This window comes from Polistes dominula, unplaced genomic scaffold (genome assembly GCF_049000335.1).
Source record: "Polistes dominula isolate Pdom_NZ unplaced genomic scaffold, Pdom_raw_medaka contig_31, whole genome shotgun sequence".
NCBI classification, from domain to species: Eukaryota; Metazoa; Arthropoda; class Insecta; order Hymenoptera; family Vespidae; genus Polistes; species Polistes dominula.
This window is the reverse complement of record NW_028300925.1, coordinates 4,790,685-4,812,824: the sequence shown is the minus strand read 5'-3', so window position 1 is coordinate 4,812,824 and position 22,140 is coordinate 4,790,685. Positions and strand designations below refer to the sequence as shown.

The 22,140-nt window shown below is 31.8% G+C and overlaps 2 protein-coding genes and 1 pseudogene across 4 annotated transcripts in view; 1 reads left to right on the top strand and 2 right to left on the bottom strand.

The window, feature by feature from the left end:
* The window catches only part of LOC149032981 (uncharacterized), a 78,204-nt gene that overhangs the window by 50,274 nt on the left and 5,790 nt on the right, over positions 1-22,140 (top strand). The window lies entirely within an intron of this gene.
* On the bottom strand, positions 11,760-13,549 carry LOC107072278 (uncharacterized). Of its 3 annotated transcripts, XR_016176134.1 has the most exons (4): positions 13,405-13,549; positions 13,051-13,250; positions 12,187-12,979; positions 11,760-12,103 (listed from the first exon to the last, which is right to left on the bottom strand). XR_016176134.1 is itself a non-coding variant. In XM_089171210.1 (3 exons), the coding sequence occupies exons 2-3, from the start codon at positions 12,527-12,529 to the stop codon at positions 12,030-12,032; spliced, it is 417 nt and encodes a 138-aa protein (XP_089027336.1). In that variant the 5' UTR covers positions 12,530-13,250; positions 13,405-13,549; the 3' UTR covers positions 11,760-12,029. The 3 variants fall into 3 exon arrangements, 2 of the variants coding, with proteins under 2 accessions (XP_089027336.1, XP_089027338.1); XM_089171210.1 differs by having other exon boundaries at positions 12,187-13,250; XM_089171212.1 differs by having other exon boundaries at positions 12,187-13,549.
* On the bottom strand, positions 13,984-21,420 carry LOC149032982 (glucose dehydrogenase [FAD, quinone] pseudogene; annotated as a pseudogene).

The following is a 22,140-nucleotide window of genomic DNA, read 5'->3' as shown; positions in this document are numbered from 1 at the left end:
CACAACAGATCGAGTGAGCGAGTGTGCGTGTATATGCATATGTGTGTGTATATGTGTACATATATATGTGTGGAAGAGAAAGAGAAAGAGAAAGAGAAAGAGAAAGAGAAAGGGAGAAAGAGAGAATGTGAAGATGTAGGGCAAAAGGAGCGAGAAGGTTCGAATCCTTCGACGATCCCGAGTCACTTTTCTTCGAATAAGCGCTGCTCGAAAGAGTCCGAGCTATCGATGGAATTGAATCCTTCCGTGTGATGCACGAGGACCATCGATTATTTTATCGGCCGAATCGCTCGGGGTAACTCTCCTTTTAGAAGTCGATTCGAAGTCGGCCTACATATCGCGTTTACCGCGAAATGCGAATAAAAAGGAGATTTACGATCGAAAGGAAAAGGTAAAGAAGGATAGAAAGAAAAGGGATCCTTTCTTTCCCGTTTACTTATCTCTCTCTCTCTCTCTCTCTCTCTCTCTCTCTCTCTCTAACTCTCCTCTCCACTCCTTAATTTCGATGCTTTTCGAATGAAAGAAATGTTCTTATAATTTTTGCTTTTATTTATTTCGATAATTGTTAAATGAAAATTATCAGCTATTTCTTTTAAAAGATATTCCCTCCGTTCTATAATGTATAAAATAGAGAGAATGAATTTACCTTGAAAGAACGGAAGAATTAAAAATCAGATAAGACAAAATATTTGGTAATAATGAAAAATCTTTTATCGATTCGACACGAACTAGTTAAACAGGAACAGTCGAAATTCTCTCTCGAAATAAGTATTAATTAATTAGGAAAGTACGTCTATAAGTCAAACGGTGAAAGACCTATTTAACTTTTGCGAATACTTAAGGAATCCGATTTTCTCTCCAAGCTCTTCTTCGACTTTTTTTTTATTTTTCTATTGCTCGTGAGAAAGACCAGAAACGATCGACCTTTTCCTGATTTTACGATCGAAAGAAAATAACGTTGGATCGAACGAACTCACAGAAAGAAAGAGAGAAAGAGAAAGAGAGAGAGGGAGGGAAAAAGAAAATGAAAAAGAGAAAGAGAGTGACGTTGCTCTTTCGTAAAATATTCGAAAAGTCGGCGCCGCATGGATATGTACTAATACTGAATAAGTAACGAATAAGACGAGCGGCCGATTTCTATCGGCTCGTAAAAAATCCACATCTTCTTCTACGTCCTTTTCTGCTATCTTTTTTACTTCTTGTAAAAAAAAACATGTGTGCAGATCACACGGATTAGAAGTGAAACCTTAAAAAAACTAAGTTTCGAGAAAATGAGACGAATGCAGAATATCAGGTGTAGGATAATTGTAGAGTTTATTTGTTATAATATTATTATTATAATATTGTTACCACATTCAAAAATTATTTTGCGTTTTATTGATATATAATGCATAACATATTACACAGTAAGCAAGTTCTCAATTTAAAGAATTGAGACATGTTGCTGATGATTATTACAATATGTATGGTAACTAAAAACCTCTCTGCGTGCACGAAATGCACGAACGCGTTCCGTCAAACTTTTTGAAATTTCCCTAATATTTTCTTTCTGCAGATTTTCACGACACTGTTCGGCCTTAATTTTTGGTCGAGAGACACTTGAACCACAATTCACAATATCCAATTGCAAATCATCTAAATAGAAAATAAAAAATAATGTTACAAAAGTGATCTATTGAGACTATGCTTGTCTAGTATGAGTAGAAAGGACTAAGAAAGAAATATATTGATTGGAAGCTATTTAATGACTTACGATGATCGTTTTCACTATTTCTAACAGTGAACGCATTATTTATATTAGAGATTAGAGATATTATTCTGCACATTTAATAACGTCTTCTGGCGTGCACGAAATGCACGAACACGTTCCGTTGAACTCTGGAATCTTCCTAATCGTGTTTTTCTGCTTTATTTCACACATTTTTCTATAGTTTGCGAATTTTTTAGATTGTTAAAAAGATATATAAAATATAAAGTATTCTGGCCTAAGCGAAAAGCTATAATGAGGGGAAAATGAAAGAATTTAAAATAAGAAATAAAACATGTGATCGTACCTAATAGATGGTACAATAAAACCTTATTTGTTCGTTAAAGAAAAGCTTCCCTTCCTAAAAAACCATAGTTTAAATATTAGAAATATAGAAACTATACAAAGTATAGTAAGTACTATTACTAAAGCAATTATAGTGCTAATTTTCGATACCACTTGATACTTTTCCGTATTTTTGTGGCATATGAAATCATTTGATCACTTTTGTCAATGCCAGTTTTCCCATTATTATATGCTAGTCCTGCGGAAATGACTGTTGCGTTTTAGCGAATCCGTTCCACTGTAGTATCAATGTGTCTAATGAACTACCAACAGAGTTCAATATCTTTTTCTTCGTTTATAGCAAGTTTATTCAACATGTCGTCAAAGGCCTCACTAGCATATGATCCTTCTGTATCGGAATTTGAAGGTGAAATTCTATTTACAACTTCATCATCACTACTCTCCTCACTTTCAATTATATTTTTACGCCGTCTAATGGACATTCTTAGGATAAAAAAGTAACTGGTCTATCTTTAAAAAGTATGCTTCTCGACTTAATAAAGGATCTTGGAGAACTGCAGTAAGATCCCAGGTAGTCCTCTAGCCGAAAAACTTGTAATAATCCTCATTTCGAAACAAAATTCTTTGCGATAAATAGAAGATAATTTTATATTTTATTCTTTAAGACAAATAGAAGATAATTTTATATTATATTTTTTACTATAAAAAAATATAACTTTGTGCTTTATTCTTTGAAACAAAAAGAAGATAATAATATCATAATATAATCATAATATTTTAGTTACATCTTATATTCCTGCTTACAGCTTGTTTCCGTTACGGCGCGCCGACAGTCGGATTTGGGCCTGGCGAGAAACTCAACCGAATCGCGCTGGGCGACGAACATGTTAAGTAAAAGGTGCGAAGGACCTATCATTCTACAAAAAACATTCTATATTGTTGTTATATTAAAATCAAAAAATCAAAAAATAGCAACAACTTTACATCGCAGTTGCGTCTACTCAGCCTTACACTGAGAAGATTTGATATTTTATTTTCAGTATCATCCAGTAAAAAAGAATTGTAAATTATCCTGATGCTGGAGGTTTTTTTTACAGTCTTCATGAAATAATTTTGCTTAGGAGAAAAATGCGAACACTAACGGCCCGTCGAAGAACTAACTTCTGTTTTCAAGGTAGTTCTTCGATTGACGACTATACAAGTTTAGTATCGAAATTATATGAGTCCACGCTTTGTAGTATGCAGTCGCACACAAACACAAACACACACATATACAAAACTTAGTAGCCAGAAGTGGGGACTACAAAGCATAGCATAAAGAGGAGACCGAAAATAGGAAATACTGTATAGCTATATTCAGTCTCATTCTCTCGCAGGCTCAATTCTATATGTTTGTCTCTTTTTCTCTTCTTACTAAATATCGTGACCGTTACATAGCCGCCCGCTGCTCCGTTACATCGCCGCCACGTTTCACTTTTTTCAAATCACTCCCTATTCTAAAGAAGTTTTCACTTCAGAAAGTTTTCTGTAGTTTTAGAAATGGCAAACCGGACAGCACGATCGGACGCGTAACGAGGCTCGAGGTATAAGAGGAAAGTAACGATTGGACTATCTGTCTTTTGGAAAAAGAAAAATAGTAGGTGAGAGAAAGATTTAAAGAGAGAAATAGTAGTGGCGGGATAAGGGAGGGGGTAGGGGTAGAAAAGGAATAAAATAGATAAAGAAAGCGCGAAGAAGGCGAGATCGTTTGCGGAGAACGAATCGTTTCCGAGCGTGAAATCCTTCGTGTTTTCGTAAAGATTGTTTGATATATAGAGAAAGAGAGGGGAGGGGTTGGCCTTCGTCGATACAAAGCAGAAAGGATAGGGTATAGTAACGCGACCCTTCGTTAGCCGCGTCCGATTCCTTCTGTGTAACCATTCGCGTTCGTCTTCTCATTCGTGTGAAGAAAATAGAAAGTGAGATAACTTCTCTTTATAAAGCTTCTCTTCCATTCATTATCTTCCTCCTTTTTTATTTCATTTCTTTTCTTTTTTTTTTAAGTAAAATCTTCTTTAGAATCGGGGTGATTTGAAAACGCTGTAACGAAGAATGGGATGAAACACTTCGAAAAAGAGACAAACATATAGGATTTAGCCTGCGAGAGAATGAAATATTGTAGAAGACAGTATGTATTTGTTTCTTATTATCTCGGTCTACTCTTTATGCGGTACTTCCTAGTCCTCACTTCTGGCTACTAGGTGTCGTAAATGTGTGTGTTTGTATGCGATTCAGAATATTATTGATAAACTGATGGTCGTTTGCACCTTTTACTTAATATGGGAAAGCTAGGAGAAGCGGAGCTTTAAGAGTAGATATTATACGAACATTTAAAATTAAATACATTTTTTATAATTAATAATATTGAATAATAATGTGTTTCTTTAACAACGAATTAGTTGCAACAAAAAAAAATATTTGGGTGTGTTGACTCATGATAAAGATATCTCAAATTTACAGAAAGACAATCATATACCTGAGTTTCATAAAAGGATATATTATATTTACTGAAGTTAGGATTGGGTATCTTTCCGTCGACAAACATTCTACGATTTTTATGTCTATCTATGGCTATCGCATTCAGCATTCCATCTTAATTGCTAAAAATTGCTAAAAGTTTTTTTCAGCTACACCCACCGCAAGATCATATTGGTACCCTTTGTTATATATGGTAACAATATTACAATAAATAAACCATACAATTAACTTACTTCTGATATTGTGCATGCACCTCATTCCTTCGAAACTTGGTTTTTTTATTTATATATGCAGTATAAAGTAATTAAAAGTGTTTAAAGTAGTACCGTAGACGGATTTCATTTTGCATCCCCCACAGCCTACTGCCGACTGTAAATGGCTTAAACAAAATCCTTCAGAACCTACTGTAAACCACTGGCGGCATTATAAACATTATCTATGGACGTAGAAAGGTTCGAGGAATCTACCAATACCCGCTAATGCCACCCACGGATGGTTTTTTTGGGTACAATTACTTCCTAAAAGTACGCATTATTTTACTAATTTGCGTTTCAAATCCCTGCTTTTTCTACTCGTGCCCCTACTCGTTCCATTACATATTTAATAGGAAATAACCAGAAGTAGGAAGTAGGAAGTAAAAAGTAGGATCTCCATGGGGATCCCTTGGGGGAATTGTGGGGAACCCCATGGAGTTCCCCGAGGAATTGGTGGGGAATCCCAATGGTGCTAAAAGAGTCGGTGAAGAGGTGGGCGAAAGTGGTAGGGGAAAGGACATTCATGTCGTAGACGTAGTCAGTGAAGGGGTGAGGGAATAAAATAATTATCGGAGTACCGGAAGACTCCGATCATATACTTGGTGTTTTCTGATAACAATAAGCATTCTTTTCGATTTATTATTTCTTCTTTCATTTTTTTTTAATCCTTTTCTAGTAATATCACATTTGTGTACACCTTTTTCATTTCCTATTAATTTTATTTTCTCGTCTATTCTACGATAGATAATTTTGAAAATCATATAACATTTGTGAAACGCTAATAATTTGGAATTTTGTAGCACTTTCTTGTTTTTTTTTTCTTTTCTATTTAATCAGACTGAGACACAGCAACGCGTGGCTGGGCATATCTAGTATTGTAATAAATAAACCCTAAATTAGCCTACTTCTGATACTGTGCATTTGTCTCACTCTCTCTAAGCTAGGTTTTTTGAAGGTTTCACTTCTAAAATGTGTGATCTGCACACATGATTTTTGAAGTGAAAACTTCTTTATTTTTTTAAGAATTATCATGTTTTGCCAAAAATCTCGTGTTTTCAATGTCATGTAATTAAATCGATTTGCGAAAATAAACGACGATAAGATTATCTTACTTCTTGAAAAACTCTGAAAAACAAGATCGTAGAATTTAAAATAATGTGAATCAGTAAAATTCGAGGAAAAGATAGGAAAAGGGGAAAGAAGTTTGCACGCGTATAATAGGTAACAAATAATTCATAGTTACCTATCTATCCACTCATCTACCTACCTATCTATTTACCTCGTAATTTATCGTTCTTGTTCGTTTGATCGATGACACCAATTTTGGACCGTTGAAAATTATACGCTTACGTAAATGATACACGTTTAATGCGACGTAACTCCCTATTTATCGTCGAGTGGATTACTTTCAATAGAACAGATTATCCTTGAATTTATTCGACCTCGTTTTAACATCGAAACTAAACGTGTCGGTTTGTTTCTGGAAGAACAGAATAAAGAAATTGAATGAGATTCTCGCAAACAACTTTTCCTTCCACCCTCGTACCCATTCGCATCATCCCTTCTTTCTCTCTTTCTCTTTTTATCTTTTATATTTTACGATATCGAATTCAATTCCAATATCGAAAACAAACTTCATTAACTTCTCATATCGTAAAACACATCAGTTTATTATACTTTTATAATATTTAACATATTGTATTCCGCGTTTCGTGTTATAATCGTATAACGCTTCGCATCTCTCGTATTACCACAAGATATTTAATCATTTTTTTCTACGTAAATATCCTACATACACTTTTTTAATCAGACTGTGAATAATCCGAGATCCCTCTTCGTTGAAGCTATTTCGTTTTTGGTGTGAACAAGAAAAATGCGTGTTGTTGGTATTACTTTTATTAATATTATTATTATTTTTTTTTTTTTTTTTTTTTTTTTTACTACTACTATTGCCATAACTACAACTGCGACTATTATTATTATCATTTTTATCGTTAGATCGAATGGAAGGACTCGCAGGTGTCGTTACAATAACCGATGAGGACGAAGCTCCTGCAAACATCGATGTGCGTTATACGTCCCTTGCTCTTCGTAGCTTGTTATTCGCAATAACCTTTCGTGTTTGAAACGAGTTGATGCAAGGCACTTCCTTAGAATGTTAAAAATATCAATTTTACAAGGAGAAACGGCGACATCATTATCTCGAAATCGTTTAACGTGTCGTTACTCTTTCGAGAAAAATTGAAAGTATTTTTCCTTATTCTTTTTTGAAGTGAAAACTTCTTTAGAATAGGGAGTGATATGAAAAAAATGAAACGCGGCGGCGAGGCAACGGAGCGGTGGACGGCAATGTAACGGCTACGATATTTAGTAAAAAAATAAAAGAGACAACATATAGGATTGAGCCTGCAAGAGAATAAGACAGAATATAGCTATACAGTTTTTCCTATTCTCGGTCTCCTCTTTATGCTCTGCTTCGTAGTTATCGCTCCTGGTTGTATATGTATGGGTTTGTGTGCGACTGCATACTATGAAGCGTGGACACATATTATTTTGATCCTATACCTGTTTATAGGTAGAAGCGATAGAAGGGTAGAAGAGTAAACAGAGATAAGCACGTAGGTATTCGACAAAAAAATAGGGTACAAACAAACTGACGGTCGAAATAAAGACAGAAGGTGCGTGGTCTGTTTTTTTTATCAAACGTGTCATTTCTTTTCTATTTAAAAGTGTTTCTATTTTATTGAAAAATTAATATTAAATTATTTATTTCGCAAATATTATAATTAATAATTATGAAATATATAGAATATAATAATTGTATTGTCTGCAATATTTTACACAAAAAAAAGAAATGATTACAAGATACATCAGAGAAAAAGAATAAGAGAACACTGTAGAATATATTAGAAGCAGCTGACAAACTCCATTCAAAAGCTATCACATATTTTTTTTGCTTCTTCATGAAATATATTTGATTCATAAAGATCAAATTATTTCTATTAAATTTGATTTTTATATGTTTTTATAAAAAATATCCGAAGACATGTATTAACCCAGTCATATAAGAAAATTATATTATTAATTATAATATTTACATAATGAAGAAATTTATGTTAATTTTTTAATTAAATAAAAACATTTTTAACACGCTGAATGTCTACCGTGAATCGTTGGAGTTTACCATGGGGCTGAAATTCGAGACTCGTTGTGTACACAGTTCGATAAGCTTAGTGAGTGATACGATTCAATGCGTTCTTTAGATTTTTCGTTGTTCAAATCTTTATTTGGACGAGAGTATTTAGAGAAGATAAGTTTGTGGTTTAAAGAATAAAGACGAGATATGTTATAAATAAAAAAGGGAGAGAGAGAGAGAGAGATAGAGAAGTGTAGCAGGCTATGGAGTTGAAAAAGTATTTCTCGAAAAGATCTCTATTAGATCTCTCATTACATCTGTACCAGAACCTTTGTTCAGTCCAACAGTATTTTCCATATGTTTTTCGTAGCATCTTTATTTCCTGATTCTTAAATTGTTTGTTAGACAGCGCAAAAATGTAGATGAAAACGAGAAATTGGAGTCCATCCTAACGATTAAAATTTTATACCTGAGTTTCACAAAAAGGATATTCTATGTTTACTAATTTAACGGCAAATTATATTTCCCTCGAAAAAAATTCTACGATTTTCGTGCTATTTATGACTATTGCATTCAGCATTCCATTTTTATTGTTTAAATTTGTGTACTTTTTATCAACTATCTAACCTAGAGACCATACCGTTCTCTTTGCTATATATGGTAATAATATTATATTAAATAAATCCTACAATTATCTTACTCTGTTCTTTCGTCTCATTCTCTCGAAACGTGGTTTCTTGAAGGCTTCACTTCTAACACGTGTGATCTGCACACATATTTTAATAATCGTTTTGCATAGTAGAGTCACCCACATTTATTTGTGTAAACATACTCGTATATAACTAGTATGCATATATATACTAGAGTATACTTGTACTTTGCAGCAATTTTATTTGCAATAATCACTAGCCTTGGCAGACGATTAAAGCAACTGTTGCGTAACCTTATAGAATATAAGTTTCAAAAACACGATTGAACTAGGGTGTCGGAGGTGCCTCGTGACATGCTCTCTAGTGTAGGCTTTTGCACCCTGATGGAGTGTGTGAGAACCGTGGAATAAGTGGGTGGGTATGCATGTGTTTTTTTCTGAGTGAATGTGAAAATTTAATATTAAGTAATAGGACCCCGGAAAAGCACATGGTACACTTGCACTTTGAAAGTGAAAGTCTCATTTTCGGGTTGTTTATATAGAATTGTCACAAAATTATATCTTTTTTATTATATAAGGCTTGCTTAGTAATCATATTTTGTATGTGACAATTCTATAATATTTAATATATGTATGAGACCCCATTTAAAAGATTTATTTATCGATTCTATCTCGAACGAGAACCGCCACTCACCGATGCCCCCTGACGAAGCCACCACCACCGCACGCCGTGACCTCCGCCGACGCCCCTCGCCATAGTCGCCCCACGGCGCCCCACCGCCACTAACGTCGCCCCCCACGTGATCTGCACACATGTTTTTTTTTTTCAATTTATCGCAAATTCTTCTTTAAGATAATAATGCTTCAAAACGTTAGAATCCAAAATCCCGAAGAATTTAATAGTTAAAAATGAAAAAGAACAAAAAACATAAAAAAAAATAGGAAAATGAGGAAGGTAAGAATATTTTGAAATTCCTTTCTCAGATTCTTAGCAATTGCAGCTTCTATCTCTTTGATTTACTTTGCTTTCGAAGTTACTTGAAAATCAAGAGAAAGAAAAAGATGTCAAAGAGAAGAAAGAGAAGGAAAGAGAGGAATCGGAGAAGATCGAAAGACGGATCGGCTTAAGAGTAAGAAGAATCCGATATCCTTATTTGTTCTCTTCTTCTTTCTCTTCTTCATCCTATCTTACTTCCTGACCAACGAGGAAAGAAGAAGAGTGCTGCTGCTTGCAATAGAGTAGACGCGTATGGCCTGAGTACGAAGAAATGGATGTAACAGAATAAGAAAGGATAGAAAACGGATGAAGAAGAAAACAAGAGAAGAATAGAGAGGGAAAGAAAGGAAAGGAGTGGAAAGGAAAGAAAAGGGGGTGAAGGTAGAGTACATAATGGTACTTTAAGGAATATCGAGAGAACGAGATAGTCGAAGAATAAAAGAAAGAAAGAAAGAGATCCAGAAGGAGATGCTGCGAGCTTAAATCGGACGTGGCATAGCGGATACTCAATATCGTCCTTTTGGATAAACCGAACTCGAGTGGCTAGAATAGTAGCTGACTTTCCCAGGATTGCCGCCTCACGATCCTCCTCCATCATCCTCCTTTACTCCTTTTTCCTTATTACTCTTTCTCCTTTTAAGCTTCCTGCCTGTTCTATTTCCACGACTTCAGTCTTGTTTCGTTTTGCATCAAGAAAACGACAGTTTTTCTCTACCCATCGGCCTATAACACCAGCTCTCTCGTTAACAGACGCATCCCCTACCACTCATCTGCCACCCTGTAAAAGAACTTTTTCCGTAGCTGGCAGAAGGTGTTTTTCCTTTTTCCCCTTCTTTCTTTGTCTGTCTGTCTATCGGTCTGTCTATCTCTCTTTCTGTTTCTCATTCCCGACATTTCTAATCTTCTAGTAGACAATAAGATTACTTTCATGTTTTTTTTTGCCTTTTTTTTTATTTCTCTTTCTCTTTTATCTCATAAAATTGCTCCGATCGATTTAACGAATGTCAATAATTAATTGGTTATCAAAAATAAAAAATCCACAGGAGTTTTCATATATTTTTTAATTGGCTCATGTAAGCTCCGTTCGTTGGTCGATGATTGAAAAATATTTTTTTATTTAACCACCTGTGTACGCATGACTATTTGTACATACATGTAGCATAGTATATCGATTTAATCGGGAAATAAATATTATTTTTTATTTTTTTAAATAATAAAAAATATAATGAATTAAAATAAAATAAATAATATATTACGAGAATGTAAATATCATTCGTGTAATCCTTGTAAACGATTTACAAGTATATTGTAAACGTAATAGTAAAAGTAAAAAAGTACAAAAAATTATAATTAACAACTTATAGTGTTTTTAATATTATTTTATTTAGTTACGACGGAGTATCGAGTTCAGTGTCATCAGATGAAGTTGAGGTACGGAATTTATGGTATCATTATCGTTTACATTAATTAATAAAGAAATCCACCACGTGCTTGATAAAATCGCTTGTTACCTTTCTCAATCACTATTGAATTTTTTAATGTTCGTAGAATCAATGTAATTGATGTACAAACAGTTGAACAATAGGTATATTTGTAATAATAATTGTACATTAATAATTATCTTGCCATGTTCTTCGAGCTAGATAAAAATTCTATCTTCATCACGTGAGGTAGCGTATTTAGATTTTTTAGCCAAAAATACTCATATATAAGTCTTGTTTTTGTGTTACTTAAACAAATCCTTCGTCATGCAAGTACTCGTGCAAATGTGAATGTTCCTTCGACATGTTTTTAGAATCAACTGTTAAGTACGTAATCTTAAAACCAGCGGAAAAAAATCGAGCTCGTCGAAATATGTTTTTATGTTTGTCTATAATTTTTTGAATATATTTTTCAGTTGCTGTTAAAACATTCGTTTAATTGAACCTTTTTTTAACGATTCTCTTTCGCGTAATGAAATATTGATTTTTATCAATTATTACGAAATTTATTTCTACATTATAAAATATATTTTTCAAACAAATTTTAGAAAATATTAAAATAAAATAAAAATATAAAACAATAATTTTTTCTTGCAATAAAGGATTTTTCCAATTACATAGATGTTTTTCAATATACAAACGATCTCTACATTTTTTAAAGTTATGGATTTTTCCTGTTTCCGAAAATCTTTGAAGAAATATACAATCAATAATAATTAAAAAGTCATAATGTAGTAATGAAAAAAGCTTTGATTTTTTATTTAAGGTAAATGAATAAAACACTAATGATTCAGCAATATATGAAAACTTCGAAATAATAATGTCATAGTATACGTTGTAGATGTTACAAAGCTTTAGGTAAAATTTCCAACCAAATATCTGGCGTTTTAGATATTTAAGTTCACCCACATTTGAAAAAAAGCTTTAAATATAATTACACATTTAATCATATGTAATTATCATGTAACAGGTAATTTCTTTATAATTAAAGGCATCTGAGTCTTGTTCCAGGTTACCTAGAATATGTATACATCAAATAGTTTTTCTCATTTATATATGTAATAAAAAATATTTTCTTTTTTAAACTCATTTTACTAACTCTCATTTTTTTCTCCATATGTTTTTGAACCATAACAGGCAATGAAAGGCACAGTTGGAAACATATTGATAAATAATGCTGCTTCCAAATCAAACAGCTCAGGAAAAACATGAGATGCAAACATAAAACCTATTGAGTGTTTTTTCAATGTTAAATTCTTTTGTAAAATATTAAGTTTTTTTTCGATTATTGGACGAGTAACAAATACATTATTCACATATACTGAGTAGACTTGCATAATTCCAGTAAGAGCAATAATAACTATTTCTGGAAATTCTTTACACGTTGGTAAATTATTCAAATTATTGCAAACCATAATACTATTTACTTCTCCACCCCACATGGTAATCTTTGTGTTTGGAAACCTGAAGAAAAAGGCCAATTAGAAATATTTACATTTTACATATACAAGTGAAAACATTACTAGCAATCATTTTATTTAAATATTTAATATATTACCGATATTTTAAAGCCATCTGTAGGCAAAAAACCCTATGTGCAGTATTTTTACGGCTAAATAAAATGAAACAATTTGTGACAATAGAATTTTCACGCAAAATTAGTTTCATTGCTTTAAATAATCGTTTGGCACTCACAAAATTATCTTCAAAAAAATAGTTTAGCTCATGACAATATAAGAAAGAATGAAAAGGCACATTATAAAAAGTAAATGTATTGATACTTATCAATGGTGTATAAGGAAAACTAAAGGCTGAAAGCAGAGTGCCTCCCAAAGAAGAATCGATTAATGTAACTGAATAACATTTACATGGTAAATCTACGCAGTGACATCCTTGAAAAGATCAAAATAATTTAGATATAAACATTTTTTCTATATTAATATGTATTTAATATTAAACATACCTCTAGAAGTATATGAATCGTATAAAACGGGATTAAAAAATATATTATAAACAGGTCTAGTAGGGTAACATGCTATTGCATTTTTTTGTATAGCATTAAAATCCTCAGGTTTACATATCAGGTTTTCATCGTCTAGGTATCTTCTAATACACTTAGGACCTCTTGATAATTCCTCTTTTAGTGATAGATTCTCCCAAAGTCTATAATTATAAACAAATATTTCTAAATATAGACTATTTTCATGGTGTTAAAATATTTGTCATAGTAGCATTCTTATACAATAAAAAAGAACTGTTAATTATAATTATATTTAGTAAAAAAATGCATGTGCATTAAATACTTTTGTATCAGTACCTATTAACAGAGCTAGTACAAAATAGGTCGCATCCATTCAAATATTTAAAAACATGTGGCAAGACTTTTTTGTATAAATCTTCTTCCATATTTCTAACTATATTTAACATAAAAGATTATAATACTTTGAATCGATTTATTTGCATTGTACACATTAAACAATATCTAAATGGTCCGAAGTCCATTCAAATATAATCTATAAAATTAGTTTTTGTTAAAAACACAAATTATGCATACTTTTTATTTTAAATATTTATACTTACGCAAAGAATATGCTTTATAACTTTAGTAAAATCACGTAAAATGGTTTTTACAAAGAGATTAATTTAAAAAACACTAATTAAAAGAATCGTATTGACCTAATTTCTTGTAATAACGAAGAGTTGAATACAAAAATATCTATTAGAATACTGGCTTTATTCTTTTTAATTGTACAAATCACTTTCCTATATGTAAAAGAAGACTCTGTAAAAAAAAAAGAACAATATTATATTTTTTAAAGTTACATTTTTTTATTATTTTCTTTCCTTAGTTACAAATAATTGCAATAGCATTTACGTTATAAAATAGTAGATTTGTATTTAATTTAAAACGTCCTATAAATATGAAATTTACTACTAATTATAAATATTGCATAAAAATAAAAACTTTTCTCCTCGTTGTTTAATACAGTCGTTCGATAACATAATCTTTATAGTGGCAAAAAGATCAGAAGAAAGCCACTTTAACTTAGCCCATCATGATTTTCGACGATAACGAAGTACAAAGAGTCATATATTTCTACACTTCCTATGGACAATTCATAATGAATTTTCCATAAAAAAAAAACATGTTTACGTTAAAATCATTGCTTTATTAATCTATCCTACCTTGTTTCGATGCTTTTTTATTTTGTTTACTATATATCAGATTTATAGGTGTAACCCTTTTAATGAATAAAAAAAAACATAGGATTTTAATTATGTCAGTTAAAAGCAGGTCAACGGTTGACTATTGTAACTTATTAAACTTCTAAGGACAATTCTTTCCTTTAACCCGTGTACGCGAAATTATTCATATACGGTATTCAAACTGTCAGTTTTAGAGAAATTATAATCCTTAACTGGTTTTCTTACCGATCTTTTATTTATATGATCTCACAATATACTGTGACCTCGACAGGAACAAACATAACAACATTAGGTTATTTTCTGTTCGTATTGTAAGCTATTTCCTTTACATGTATACGAATTGTTATATTTGAAAATAGTATAAGTTCTCCTTTCTTCATTTCGAAATATTAAAGATTTTACATTTCACGATATTTAAAAAAGTTTATAACATTGCTTTTCCAAGATGTTGAAAGTCTCAAATTTATACTTTGTACTAACAATTTTCAATTTAGCCAGATAGAAACATTGTTTTTGTAACTAGAAATAAACTTATGCTACTTTTAAATATAATGAAACTTAAAAAATAGAAACATAGGAGCAAGGAGCAACATTCATATCCTTGTATTTTTCTTTTCTTATCGAGCTTGAATATGTATTCAGAAGTAGTAAGGGTATTTTTTCCAAATTTTTGGGCCTTAATCGTTTTCCACTTAAATCAAATACTTGAAATTGTTCATTTACTTCCATTGATATTTTGTAAAACATTTTGTAACTATTCAGAATAAATCAATTTTGAAATTATTCGGATATAATAAAATTCGATAGCAACCTTAAACATTATTTGATAAACAGATAAATATATTTAGACGATGAACATTACAAGATAAGGTGAATATCTACGACAACATTTAAGCCTTAGGATGGGAAATTCTTTCTTTATGCGATTTACTCTTTGGTTCTAGTCCCAACGGTCTACCATCTTTTCAGAACCTTACAATACTGTTTGTCGAAAGAGTGCTTTAAAGAAGTATACTAAATAATATATAGTTATTTAATTGATTTTAATAAGTAATGAATTAACAAATATATATTGAAAATAATAATTCTTTGCACGTGTGTTAAAATTATTTATAAACTTCTTTTTTCTTTTTTATCATTGCCAATCCTCTTTTATCATGTCACTGGCTTTTTCGCCAATCATGATAACAGGTGCAATAAGATTTCCATTTGTAATGACAGGTATTATAGATGCATCAACAACTCTTAAACCTTTTACACCATACACTTTTAATCTTGGATCCACGACAGCTGTTGGATCGTGTTTTGGTCCCATTTTGCATGTTCCCGCTGGGTGATATATTATAAAAGTGTAGTGTCTTAAAGCGCACTCCCAATATTTGTACGTATCAAACAAAAATTGTTCACAACCAGGCATTTTCACAGAGTGCAGTTTTGAATTAAATTTCTGAAATGCACTTGTATTTGAAAGAGCTATAGCAATTTGTATACCATCTATCAAGACGTCTAAATCTTCTTTATGAGCAAAATAATTCGGATTAATGTCAGGATGAATCAAAGGATTTCTACTCTTTAGACGAATCTATCCGGAACTTTTTGGTTTCAATAAAAGTGGCAATAACGTCCAATTGTCAACATTCAATAATTTTTTGTATACGGTATTGTAAACGATATCTTTAATCCCAAAAGCTTTAATTAAATGTTTATTAAAGCTATCCAAGCCCGTTGGAAAAAAGATAAATTGAAGGTCTGGATAAGTACCGGATGGATCAGCGTATTTAGAATTAACGAAAGCTATTGCTTCGGTTCCAGAAGTAGTCCAAGGCCCGTTTTCGTTTTTGAAGTAATTTAAAAGTACTGGTACCGATAATATTTTTGACGCTTTAAGAGTAACAGATTCGTTCACTGTAAAACTTAATCCACCAAGACCAATATGGTCTTGAAGATTGTCACCTACTCGAAGATCAGATATTACCGGTATATCGAATTCCTCGAGATGTTCTCTCGATCCTATTCCTGAAAGCATCAGCAATTGGGGTTAATTGATTGCTCCAGCCGACAGAATGATCTCTTTTTTTATCTTGATTATTTGTTTTAAACCATCTCGAAGAAATTGTATCCCCGTAACTCGTTTTTCTTTATTGAAAAGTATCTTCAATTCTTGAGCGTTTAAAGCTATATGTAAATTCGGTCTATTTTTCACTGACCTTAAGAAAGCTTTAGCTGACGAGCAACGAATCGTACTCTGCGTTATCATGAAGCCAGTTTGATTTTCACCATTAATGTCTTCATTTTCATAACCTAATTCTTGTCCAGCTTTTATAAAAGTGATACCTAATTCCGATCTCCACGGAGATTCCTGTACAGTTAAGTAGCCATTCGTTTTATGGTAAGGTGATTTCTTTAAATAAGGGTTTCTGTTATCCTCTGATTTAAGAAAATAAGGAAGTACTTCCTCGTAACTCCAGCCAGTGTTACCCATTTTCGCCCAAGTATCGAAATCCAATCTAGAATAAAATTAATTGATATTGTTAATAATAATCAATATGTAATAACACAAGAGGTTCTTAAAACGATTTTCTTTGTTTCTAATACTCATTTATTCATCATACATACAAGTATATGTAGAATACGAATGTAAAAAAATCCAATAGGTATTATTTCCTAAGCAAGGAGACGAAAGGTTAATAGCAATAGCTCAAAATATGACTTTCAAAAGAATAAATTTTATTTACTATGCATATTACTTTCGTTAGTAATATTCGGGAAGTAAAATAAACAACTATCAATAAAATAATTTTAACTAACTTTCATGGAGAACAACGAACCAGTTGGTGGTTCGGTGGATTTTGAAAAAGACGGTGCATCAAACTTATATTCCGTGCTTTTAAATTACAATATTCATTTCCTTCGATTAATTATCAATCAATTTAAGGTAAATCAATAAATGTAAGGTATTTTATATTTTTGTGACTTTAATAGGTATTAAAATGATTCTGTTACTAAAAACCATTTAAATAAAAATAAAGGCAAAGAATGACCAACCTTTAAATATGATATCCCTCTGTTTTTTTTACAGTTTTAACAACATGCACGAGTCTAACGTACATTAGACGTTAGGTCACCTTCGTACATTATATATTCATTTAATTCATTTTTTATAAAAAAAAAAAGATTTTTGAACATTCGAGATTCGAGAACATCAACGACTGAGTATTAAGCAGAAAAGTTGAGTGGAATGACCACATCACTCACATGACAGATGACCGACTGGTCAAAATATTCCGAGATAAGTTACCATCGGGGAGACGAAGCGTTGGAAGACCTCGAAAGCGCTGAAGCGACAGTCTGACTATATGAAGCGCGTCGCGATGAAAAACAGGCATTGTGCCTACTTAGAAGAGAGAAGAAGAAGAAGAAAAAAGATTTCAAGTTAAGGGGACCTTCTACTCTGCAATTTAAAAAAATTTTTTTTTTTTTTTTTTTACATTTTTCGAATGTATATATATGTAGAAATATTGTGTTAAAATTTCAAAAAGATCCGATGTCTCTAACTACATTTTTGGTGCCTGAACGTAACTACCTCGGACCGCTTTCCTGAGCGTTCGGCGCGCACGGACGACTCTTATCTTGTTCAATCCCTTTCTCTTTCATTGTTTATTCAAGCAGTTTTTTTTATTGTAATCTGTATAATCGGCCGGTAATGGGCCGATAATAACTGCCGGTAATGGGCCGATAATAAATGCCGGTAATGGGCCGATAATAAATGCCGGTAATGGGCCGATAATAAATGCCGGTAATGGGCCGATAATAAATGCCGGTAATGGGCCGATAATAAATGCCGGTAATGGGCCAATAATAAATGCCGGTAATGGGCCGATAATAACTGCCGGTAATGGGCCGATAATAAATGCCGGTAATGGGCCGATAATAAATGCCGGTAATGGGCCGATAATAAATGCCGGTAATGGGCCAATAATAAATGCCGGTAATGGGCCGATAATAAATGCCGGTAATGGGCCGATAATAACTGCCGGTAATGGGCCGATAATAACTGCCGGTAATGGGCCGATAATAAATGCCGGTAATGGGCCGATAATAAATGCCGGTAATGGGCCGATAATAAATGCCGGTAATGGGCCGATAATAAATGCCGGTAATGGGCCGATAATAACTGCCGGTAATGGGCCGATAATAAATGCCGGTAATGGGCCGGGGTTATCATTTGGATATTGAGCCCTCTATGGGCTATTAGAAAACGTCAATGATCGGCCGTTAGTTGTCATCCTTTGCCCGGCGATTGGCCATCCAAGGGCCTGTTTTCAAACTTTGTATGGGGAATTATTAATATCACTCGACTTGAAAAAAAAAAAATAAATAAATAAAAGAATAACTCCATCCCAACTTTTCACCTTTACCAACCCCTACCCCAACTTCTTCTTCATATTCTTCTTCTTCCTCTTCCTTTTCCGCGTTGTGTTTACACTTCCCTTATTATTTTCATTTCAATTCTCATTCTAATATCTTCGACAAGGAAACATTTTTATTTCATAAAAAGAAAAAGAAATGAGAAATGTTTAATTGATCATTGAAGTTGAATTTTATAAAATAACAGATTCCCATGTTCTCAACCCTTTTCAAAGTTTGTTTGCATTTTAATTTATTTTCATTTCAACTTGTTCGTACACTTTCGACGGAGACTGTATCTTTCCTTACAAATAGAAAGGGATCATAATATCTCACGATTCATAAAAAAAGAAAAAAGATAATAATAATTACCATACGTGTTCCATCGACTGGTGTAAGTACCTCAAAACTAAGGCACTGAAGCAAAAATACAAGCATCCTCCGGCACTTTCTAAAGATGTACAGAAAGTGCTAAAGCCTATTTATGAGGATCTAAGACGGACTAAGAAGGATTTCAAACAGTGATGAAGATAATGGAAACGATGGGCATGAAACTTGGGCCAGGAGCGATCGACTTTGCTAAAAGACGCGACGACCGACGTATCGAATCTGCGAACCGTCGAAGCTCTGAGTGCTCAAAAGATACCAGATCAAAGTGGAAGAAGGCAAGACTGGAAGAAATTGAAGAATATGAACAAGAAGAAGGTCTATTGTACGGTCCAGGCATCGCAGATTAAGTTTAGGTAAGAATTTTTAACGATTTTGACTAGAAAAAAAAAACTTTAAACGCGTTTATCTCGAAACTATGTTTTGAAATACTAGCTCCATCGTATCTCACGAACCAGTAAACCGATTCTTATAAAATTTAATCCACATATTCTACACATGAGCTGTAACAAAGTGATGGAGAGTTTTTTCTTATATTTTAATTTTTACTATTTATTTTTAGTCAAAAACAATAAAAAAAAGGTCAAAATTACGTTTTTTTTGTAATTTGTCCAACATTTTTTTATTTATTGATAAAATTTTTATATAAAACTGTCACTTTGTAGCTGAAGTCATACAGAATATAAAACCATTTTACTTGTATGTTTCAGGTAAGCCATTCTCAAGTTCTGATGGAGCTACCAAAGCACTAAAGTTCTAAGGTGTTTTTTTATACTACTGTTTTTGCAATAAAAAATTAATTAAAATGAAAAAATAAAAATTCATTTATATAGTTTAAGACTCAATTTAACAAACCCAACAACTTTTAGATCGATATCTTTTATAGTTTTCTTGGAAAAAATTCGCGAAAATAGCCTTTTTTTTAGGTGCTCAGAGTAGAAGGTCCCCTTAAATCTATTAAATATGTAATTTAGACATACTAATATATTTATTTTTTAATTATCTTCATCTTAAACACACTGTATCAATAGTTACAAGCAAAAATTTAGTAAGTATAACGATGAACAATTTTAAATATAATTATAAATATATATATATATATATATATTATTATATAAATTATATAATATAAATTATATAATTTTATATATATATAAATTATAATATAATGAATATAATTATATATTTATATATAATTAAATTTAAAATAATAATATTTTTATTATATTTTAAATACACTAACTGCATGTATAACCAAATTGATTATTCTGGACGCAATAAAACCAATTTCATATTTATCAAACATGAGCATAAATTATTTTTTCAACCATTTATGTAATAAAAGTATTTTTGTGAGGAATTTTCCTAGCCGTTTGCCATGCCATGTATTGCATTAGTTTTTTATGCATAAGAACCGAACACAAGTGCGTCACAATACGCATGCACGTAATTAGAGAAAAATGATGATTGCACAAATAGATTAAATATTAATATAAAGAAAACAACATTATAAAACTAAAAAAAAGAACATTGTAAAGCCAACAATTAAATTGAAGCCAGGTCATTGAACTAAAATTTATAAATTTTTTTTATGAACGCCATTTTGTTTTTTGTTTTTCTGTATCATTTTACAATATTTCTATCTTGAAACAATAAACAAAATTGTAATGAAATATGAGCCAATTTTTCGAATAATACAAATGGATTAATAAATATTATCTTACGTATTTAATACTATATTTAGCGGAGATATATACATATCAAATAGAACGGCGATATGTTAATATTACCTGTTTCCACGCACATATATCATGGTATTTAATACGCTGCTTCCACCTAAAACTTTTCCACGTGGCCAATTACATTTGTTGTCTACCATCGTGAGACAATAAGCCGAAGACTTTGACGGAGTGGTCTTATATTTCCAATCTAATTCCGATAACTGATTGAAGATCGAGAAAAGTGGAATATCCGAAATCTCGTTCTCATTACCACCAGTCTCTATCAACAACACGCTCCAGTTCGATACCTCGGACAGCCTCGAAACAACTACCGCTCCAGCACTTCCACCATCCACAACGATAAAATCATACGTTTTATTTAACTAGAAAATTCATTTTCAAAAATAATTTATAAGTTTTATTTTATATTTAGTAAAAAAATGATTATAATAATGATAATAATAATAATAATAATTTACCTCACGAGTATTTCTCGGAAGGGATTCAGGATCCAACTTATCATAACTGTTGAATAATCGTTCGATTCCCATAAATGGAAACAAGCCGACTCCCATGATGAACAATACAGAAATTAAAGAATCCAATCCCATTGTAATTTTTTGATTAGTACTTATTGATATTTTTAACATAGCGTAGTTTGTTTTTAATTTGTATTTTTCACAAATTATTATTTTTTTTTTTATTAATACACTCTTCATTCATTATTTAATTATCTACATATTGTATATTTCAAATTATATGGACCTTTTTATTTGAGAGAGTTTATTTACTGTCTCATGTAACGGATATAAACCTAAGTTATATACACTTCATTTTCTTTTATTAATTATTTCAAAAATTATAAATGGACAAGAAATTAGAAATTGTCGAACGAAGAAGATAGTAGCAAAATGAATAACGAAGTACCCCGCCTGTTAGATGTTTATCTGACGACATCGGATAAAGTAATGAGACTTCTTTTATAATTAACATATTTTGTAAATGGAGTTTCCTAACATGTGGAAAAAAACAACTGTTTATCATAGACTCTGAAGAAAAAAAAAAGCTGCCTTACATCTTTTTCTTTTACCAATTAACTCTGATGCTCACAATTAACACAAAAAAGTAATTGTAACGATAAGTGATAAGATTGAAATGTGAGTCACTGGATTGTTCAAGGATTAATTATTATTGAATACCTCATTTGTTTGTGAAAGATCACGCAACTTAAAAATTGAAACAATCAACAAATCAAAGAGAAACAACAAAAAACATTAAAGATGGGCGATAAAAAGAAAAGTATACTACTCTATTCTTGAAAAATTTATATT